This window comes from Astyanax mexicanus, chromosome 12, assembly GCF_023375975.1.
Source record: "Astyanax mexicanus isolate ESR-SI-001 chromosome 12, AstMex3_surface, whole genome shotgun sequence".
Classification (NCBI taxonomy): Eukaryota; Metazoa; Chordata; class Actinopteri; order Characiformes; family Acestrorhamphidae; genus Astyanax; species Astyanax mexicanus.
The window spans coordinates 5,246,595-5,255,233 of NC_064419.1; the positions used below are offsets into that span (position 1 = coordinate 5,246,595).

General features: G+C 35.5%; 1 protein-coding gene across 1 annotated transcript; it reads left to right on the plus strand.

The window, feature by feature from the left end:
* Nucleotides 1-5,616: 5,616 nt before the first annotated feature.
* foxd2 (forkhead box D2) lies at nt 5,617-8,424 on the plus strand. The gene has a single exon (XM_007245807.4). It carries the CDS (start codon nt 5,711-5,713, stop codon nt 6,935-6,937), a length of 1,227 nt encoding a protein of 408 aa, XP_007245869.1. The 5' UTR covers nt 5,617-5,710; the 3' UTR covers nt 6,938-8,424.
* Nucleotides 8,425-8,639: the final 215 nt, after the last annotated feature.

An 8,639-nucleotide genomic window follows, 5' to 3' on the forward strand; every position in this document is an offset into this window, starting at 1 on the left:
TAAGCAAAATGTTCTAGCACTTTTATATTGCCTTATTTTGGAAACCAAAACATAAACATATTTTTTGCAATGGTGAAAAGGGTATCAAATTTAATTTAGTATTAGCGTTTCAGTCTTTGGTCAGATGTTTTTTGTTTTGCTTGGTTTTGGGCAGAATATATATATATATATTTCCATTTCTAGTAAAGGGGAAAGAAACGTTCCATTCTTTTTATTGCTTGTCAAAAAGATCAGGAGATCATATGTCAAAATCCTGTCAACATTGCAGCCCTTATTTATGAGGAGTATGATAATAGTCCTATGATTTTCTTCTTATAAGAATAAATAAAGGGAATAAATAGTGAACAATTTGAGGGGGAGGAGCCACAGATTAAACTTTATACACAACATTTAATCAATTTCAGTTGCAGCTCATATAGTAATATACTGTTTACCAAACTAAGAAACAGAAGTGAGAAATGTCATTTGAATGTTGGTTGTTGTAGTGAATCTACAGAATTTAGTTTGTCTCTTTAAATTTTATTTTTATTCTATTTTACTTATGTGGGAATGATGTTTACATTTGAATCAAGTCATTTTTATATATTTTTATATTCATACAAATCAGTCACAGTTCCTGACTTTCTGTTTCTTGCATTTAAAGCATCTGAACCTAATGGTTACCTAATATGTTTAATATGTTATAAACATATTATTTTAACACTATGTATACAGCACTGCAGTAGAAGTCACATCCTGCACAGAAATACACTTTTGCACTTTCTAAAATATTGTTAAGGATTAGTTACTTAATTTAACTTATTAAGTATAACTCACACACATAAAAAGTAAAGTAAGCGTGCAAAAAAACCAAAACTGAATTGGTTTAGAATTTATTTAATTTCACTTAGACCATCAACAAAATGATCAGGGACACCCTAACCATTACAAAAGATTGTATATACTTTGCTTTGGGAACCAAAATTAAATGTAACAAACTGTAGAATCACTAAATTTAACATATTTAATATACTATTATTTTTTCCCAATTCACTCTAATGCCAAATTAGTACATTAGTGTCTATGTAGAGGATGTGACGTTCACATATATACACACAATTCTATTACAATACTATGTATATATCTTCAAAGCATATTACTGTAATATTCATATACACCAGAATGAAAGAGCGGTTATAACAGCGATCTTGCTGAAACTTAAACTCATATTTCAGTACTTTCAGTTTAAAACCTTAAATTTCATTCTGGGCGTCAGTTTGTTTCCTGTTATCTTTTCACATGTTAATTTATACCTGTATTATATCTGTATCTCTACTGGCCGGTGGTGATGAGGCTGTATATATTTATTTTGGCTAATCTGTTTGGTTGTTGTTGAATGTAGTCTGGAAACACTGCTGTAGCATTTTTATATTTTATATCAATGAGTTTTATTATGTAAATATGTTAAAAGTATAAAATATAATAAAGTAATTTTGTGTAAAATAATTTCTTCTTTTGTTTGACTGCTGTTTTCCATAGACAGGCACAATATATTTCATGTATCAAATAAATTTGACACTTGACAGAACATAATAGACATTTATTTAATTTACACCACAAATATGACCCTAACCCTGAATGTAAGTTTGTATTCACTATTAACAATTGTCAGTCACCATGGATAAGTGATTTATTGGAACAAAAATAATATATAATGTAATAAATTAGTTTGTCCTTATTAAAATTAATGAATATAATTTAAAAGTTAAAATTCTGTGATTTTTTAAAAGACTGTCCAATTGTTAACACTGTAATATTTACTATTAATACTACTAGTACCACAACAGATTTTGTCTTTCTGATACAATTACTGCTACAAGTGTTATAATAAACACTTTTAATAATTATATTTTTTAATAATAACTACTAATATTACTGCTAATAATATTACTACTGCTGCTGTTGCTGTAATTTGTACTATACCCACTTTAATTGCCATTACTACATGTTATAATTAATAATAATGATAAGTATTAGAAGAAAAGCATTTCTTCTAAGCGTATTTTCACATTGTAACCAATTTAATATATTGGATTATTTTAAAATCATAAAATCGTCCAGCTGATTTATTGGAACACATTAAATTATTATAACTGTTTTTATAGAATATTAAGATGCATAACTACTCTAGATCATTCCCCCCAGTCAAACATCAAAGGAAACGAAGTTTCGCGTTTATCCTATTATTCCGATTTATTTGATGAAGGTGCGACCCCGTGTGAACGCTTTTGTAATTGCCGCTTAAAAAATGATGCATGGATTTGATCAAAACATCTCAACCATGTATGTCAGAAAAACATACAAAGCAATATAGGACTACAAAATAATTGTAATGTTTATTACAATCATACTTAATTATATTTTATATATTAAATTCCAATAATTTACTGCTTTGGGTATAGACTAGACCTTTAGCTGGAGTTGCAGTTCCACATCTGCTGCATGTCGCTTTGTATCCACTAGATGGAGGTAAAGCTAAACAAATCAAATTATATAAAAAAAACACGACATATCACACCTAGACCTTTGTGAAATATAATAAATAAATACATTAATTTGTTTAAAGAAAGTACAGAAAACAAAGGATTGATTAATCCTTTGAGACTTTGCATCCATTGCACGGATTTAATGTATTTTGGACAATCTTTATTTTTTTAAACGTCTCGTTGTATATAACACTATTTAAGAGTTGTTCTCCGTCAGAATGGACCGCAAACTAGGAAATGAACAGGTTTATAAACAAATGAAACACTAAATTGGCCCCGCCCACTGCACTGGAAAATCATTTTTTTGATAATTTAATGTGAGTTAAAACACTTTTTAATCATGATCTTACTGTTTAGAGATGGTTTACGAAATAAAATTGTCAATATGAAATATAAAATATTACACACTTGCTTCCAATGCAATGGAAATAAAACAAACATATTAATATTATTATTATATTTTAGTAGAATATTAGTTTACTTTTCTGTGCATTACAGAAAAAAAATCATCACTGGAGATAATTCAGGCGTGAAATGGTTAAATTACGTTTTAAATATTGAGGAAATTAATAAAAATGCTTAATGATTTTATGCCCATTAACCCCCTAATTTCACAGAAGAAGCCACTGGGTGGCGCTCCGCACCCTGAAACTCAGAAGATTAGGGATATTTTTTACTTAATTAACTCACTGGGCCAAATATCTTCCTCAATAGTGAAGAGAACCATTCACCGCATACAGAGTCAAAGGTTTGGGTACCCCTGAAATAAAAAAATAATGCGTTTGACATTTTATATATATTTTTGCATTATTGTAAACATAACTAATGCTTAAGAAATGAGCAGCAGTGTATTTTTGTAGAAGACGTAGCCTGCTAACGTTAAAAACTCGTATAGTCAATTTCTATTTTAGATTTTCTAAGTGTAAATATGTCTCATCCTCTACAGAGACCTCTTCTTTATATTGTAAAAAACTGTGTAAAAAAACTGTTTATTAACTTAATTTTACACGTTGGAAAAAAATACGCAATAAATATACAAAAGTAACGGCACATTAAATATGTTATATTTCATATTTTCAAATACGCTAAACTTAGAAAATAAATTCTGTTAAAATGTATATATAAAGATTTTTTCACATGTACTATAATACTATATATATAATAATACCAACAAAAACATGTGTCATTTTGATCAATGGTGAAAAAAAAACATTTATGTACCCATATTTCCATTTTAGAATAGATATCTTTAATTTCCAATTATCAAATCAAGTAATTTTATTGTCTGTAATGCATATATACAGGACATACAAAGGATTGAAATTATGTTACTATTCTCCCCATAAAAATATTAATAATTAAATGAGAGAATGAGAGACATTAAATGCACAATACAACAAGGTCACGGATAAAAACATACGTGTGACACATTATTGTGAACACATATTGTAAAGGGAAAAAATAATGAAACGTGTTTTTTTATATTCTTTCTCTAAACTGGAGATTATACTCCTGGTTGGATATAAAGCTGAACCTGCAAAAGGCAAGACAATAGGTAATTACGACATGACTGAAGCAATTAACAAAAACGTCTGGTTCTGGTGATCCGGGGGCCCTGATACTGCTGCTTCTGACTTAAAAAAAAAAAAGAAAAATTCATTAGCCTTTACAGAAACTCTACAGTACTTCTATAACGAGCTGTAGCAGATTCTGAGGTGTGTGTGTGTACGTGCGTGTGTGTGTGTTGGGAACGTATGTCAGCTATGTGAATAACGCAGATGGAGAGTGTTTTGAATTCTTGTCAAATAAAACGTAAATCCCGAGAGAGTGATCCTGGGCTGAAGCAGCGCTGTAAGCAGCTCTTACACATGATCTCCCATTAAACTACCAACTGGATAACCTGTAAACACGCTGACAGACTGGTGCTGTTTAAAAAAACTATCACAGCTAATGATTAACTATTTTAATGCAAAAAATCTGTCAATCAAATTTGGCATGGTAAACACATACGCTCAATATTAGGAATTTAAACTAAGGGACAAGTTTTTTTTTTTAGGATTAATAAAGAGTAAAATTATTTTAAAAAAATGTTGTATGACTGTATGACTAGCTGATGTAAAACACCAATATACAATTAAGTAAAATATTTATATAATTTTATAACAGATAATATAATACATTATATTAATTATAATAACTATAGTAAGCTTCCAGTTCGTGGAAATGTGTTAATAAATTCAAATGTATATACAAAAATATATTTTTAAGACTGTTTGTCTCACATATGGAAATCCTTAACAATAAAACAAAACTACAAAAATACAAAATAAACTAACAAATACCCAAACAAAAAAGTAAAAGCGCCACATTGTACTTATAAATCGTGTAGTACCGCATGTAAAACACGCAAGATTAGATTTTCTCTCTTAAAGCAAAATTAATTAAAAAAGATACTGGTTAAACTCTGGTTTAAAATAAAAATATATATATCGAAACACTGTTCTATATATTTCCCACCCGTTTTCAGAGAATCCCCGCCTTCGCACGATGAACACTTCTCGATCCATTACGCCTAATCCCTTCCACCTCCTACACTGATTCGCACCCACAGATATGAGTATAAACTATAATCCAATAGGAGCGCGTGGGGGTGTGGTTTTGACTGAAACAGGTGTGGAATGTAAAAACGTGAAAACCGTAAAAAAAAAACTTTCCGACGCCTCTGGTTCCTGGTTACTGACGCGGTGGTCAGTCATGTGACGTGGAGCAGTGGGGATAAATAAGGGGGCAGATAGTGAGGGGGCAACTGCACGAGCTGCTAAAAATCTTCTGGATGAGATAAATAATAAAAATACAAATGATAGTAAACAATGAAAGTTATTGTATAGTGGGGAAATAATACTACTAAAAAGTAAAAAGTTCATACTGCATGCAGGGCGCTATAGTTTCAGTTCTACAAATGGTTTAAAAAAACGGATTTTTGTTTGTTTTTTTATTATTTTTAAACCAAAAGAAAAGAATCCGCGCTTAAAAGAAGTGAGAGAGGGTGTATAGGAGTGTGCATGTGTGTTTGGAGGGGGTGGTCGGGGTAGGGGTGGGAGGGGGCAAGCCAAAAAAAAGCTACACTCGCGCCCAAGAGGCTGGACACGGAGCGCGAGAGCGTGCTAAGAAGAGACTGTCCGAGGATGACTCTGGGCACGGACGCGTCCGATAGCTCGGCGCCGTCCGCGGACGACGTGGAGGACATCGACGTGGTCGGCGGCGACGTGGCCACGACGCAGGACGCGAGGTACGCGCCGCGGCGCGCGCCCTTCAGACCGGATTTGGACGTGGACGTGGAGGACGACGTTGACGACGACGAGGACGACGAGGTTGACCTGGACGATGTACCTAGGCACGGGGTGCCAAACCAAGACGGCAGCGACGAGGGATTGGTCGTGGACGTCAGTGGCGGCGCGCAAAGTCCAGGCGACTCCGTGGCCACTGTCCCCACGGACAAGTCGTCCAAAAACGCGCTTGTGAAGCCGCCGTACTCGTACATCGCCCTGATCACCATGGCCATCCTGCAAAGCCCCAAGAAGCGCCTCACGCTCAGCGAGATCTGCGAGTTTATCAGTGGACGCTTCCCATACTACCGCGAGAAGTTTCCCGCGTGGCAGAACTCCATCCGTCACAACCTGTCTCTCAACGACTGCTTCGTGAAGATCCCACGCGAACCGGGTAACCCCGGAAAGGGCAACTATTGGACGCTGGACCCCGAGTCTGCGGACATGTTCGACAACGGCAGCTTCCTTCGGCGCCGCAAGCGTTTCAAGCGCCACCAGGGCGGCGACATCCTGCGGGACACTGGAGGCTTCCTCCCGGGATTTTACCCCCCTTACGGCTACGGCTACGGCCTCCATTTGCAAACCTTGCACGTGCCCCCTCCTCATCACCATCACCCTCACCACCCTCACCATCCTCACCACCATCACCACCCTTACCATCCAGCCCACACTGGGGCAACTTTCCCGTTCCAAGGCGGGCCGTGCGCCCTCGCTACGCCAACGTCCGTTTTCTCGCCACCTCCTCCACCACCACCTCCACCACTGTCTTCATCGACTTCATCCCTTCTCGGGGCAGATCTGAGGAAGCCCTTCTACCCCGAGACAGGGGTGGTGGCACGAGCGCACAAGCTGGACTCTAGTGGTAATGGGACTGGAACCGGCACTGGTACTGGTAGCGCGCCCGGGCGCCCTTCTCCATTCTCCATAGACAACATCATTGGTGCCGCGCCTCCGCCATCCTACAGCCCAAACGCGGCGGCTCAAGTGTTGGCCGTGATCGCGCCCTCGCTCGCGCCCTCGCTTGCGCCGCCACAGCTGCGCAATCAGACTTTCTCCAGCAAGAACCTGAACGGCTGCCACTTCTGACTGGACTTGAACTTGAAGCAGCCTTTTTTTATTGTTTAGAGAAAAGACAGACAAAACTCGTTTCATAAGGTAGGATTGACATTTCGTGTTTTGATTTTGGGATAAAGTCTCAGTTTATTCTCTTCTGAGGGTGGGGGATAATGGATTGAGGGGCACAGTATTGCTGGATTCTGATATTATGGGACGTCAGGTAATGTAGAAAATACAAATGTTTTAAAAATGCCAACTTTACAGTAAAAGGATAAGGTTTATTTAAAAAATATATATTATTCGGAGCATTTATTTTGGTCGATTCGTCGTGAAAATGTGCACCATATAAAGAAAGCAAAAGTACATAGAATGACAAAAAAATGTGTAGTCACGTCAGATCCATTCTGAGTTTGTTCAATAAATAGTTCAATAGACTTAACAAATGGAAAAACAGATAGGTGCTATTGCTTAAACATACCATTATCTGTTTTCATTTTGTAAACGAACTACTCATATTATAGTAACCAAATACTTTTGATTTAAATATTTTTTATTTTACATTTTAGAAAGTAAATTAAAATAATAATTTTGAACATTGAAGAAAAACTCAAGGCGACCTTTAAAACGAAATTCAATCTAAATTCAGTAAGAGCATTCCGGGGTTACTGACACTTAATAAACAAAGCCTTGTTTGTTCAAAGTAAATGCACTTAATTATTTCTTTCTACATAGACAAAAAGTAAAACTAAAAAATCTTGAAATGCAAAACGCATTTTATTTTACTGTGGGAAAATTAAAATCAAAGTAAACTATTGAAACTGATGTCCCATAATATCTGATTTACCCCGCAAATAATTAGGTTATATTTATGAACTGTAAATATGTACAATAGAAACATCTCGAAGGCACACAATGTAAGATCATTATAAAAACAGTTTGAGGTTAAAAGGTTAAAATTTCACCCTCCAGAATATTGGACAAGAAACACGCCCCCATCCATTTCGCTCGTTGTCCTGGAACCCCTGTCCGTGGGCTTTAATGAAGATTGTCATTGCTATTGTAATGGTTTATATATATATATATATATTTAGGTGAGTGAGTTTGTGAAAAGCACTGTACAATAATAATAATGATGATTATAATAATGATAAAAAATAATAACAGCAGCGAGAGCGAAAACTCAGGTTGAACTCGTTTCTATGAAGAAGCACATGGTTGGAGAGTTGGACAGTGGGGTTGTAAATAGATCACCCAGGCTGACTCCCACTGCCCTCCCAACACGTGGCTGTGGTGGTGAATTTAGAGTTATTTTTATGTTTATTTTATGTGGCGTTGATGTAAATCGCATTACCTCTCATTTTGTTCTGTGCATACAGTCTTATTATTATTATTATTTACATTGAAAATAATCTGTGAAGAGAATGTTGTTCTATGTGTAAAGACGGATACAACCCGTCATGTCCATAGGTCATTTTGTTGTAATGATAAGAAAATAAATGTTTTGTGAATTTGAAAAATTCTTTTGATACGTTCTTTACACACCAAAAACCTATATGTTACCATAGAAAATATAACAAGGCCACACACAGTGCTCTTTCTTTCTTTCTTTCGCGCTCTCTCTCTCTCTCCCTCTTGCTGTCTCTCTCTCTCCATATTTATGTAAAAATCATCTTTACAGGAAAATGGTCTCAACATTCAACAAAAACATGTATAAATTGTAAAATTGTATTCC

What these genes read in the sequence shown, in the direction of transcription:
- foxd2 (XM_007245807.4), top strand. Translation starts at nt 5,711, where the DNA reads ATGACTCTGGGCACGGACGCGTCCGATAGCTCGGCGCCGTCCGCGGAC.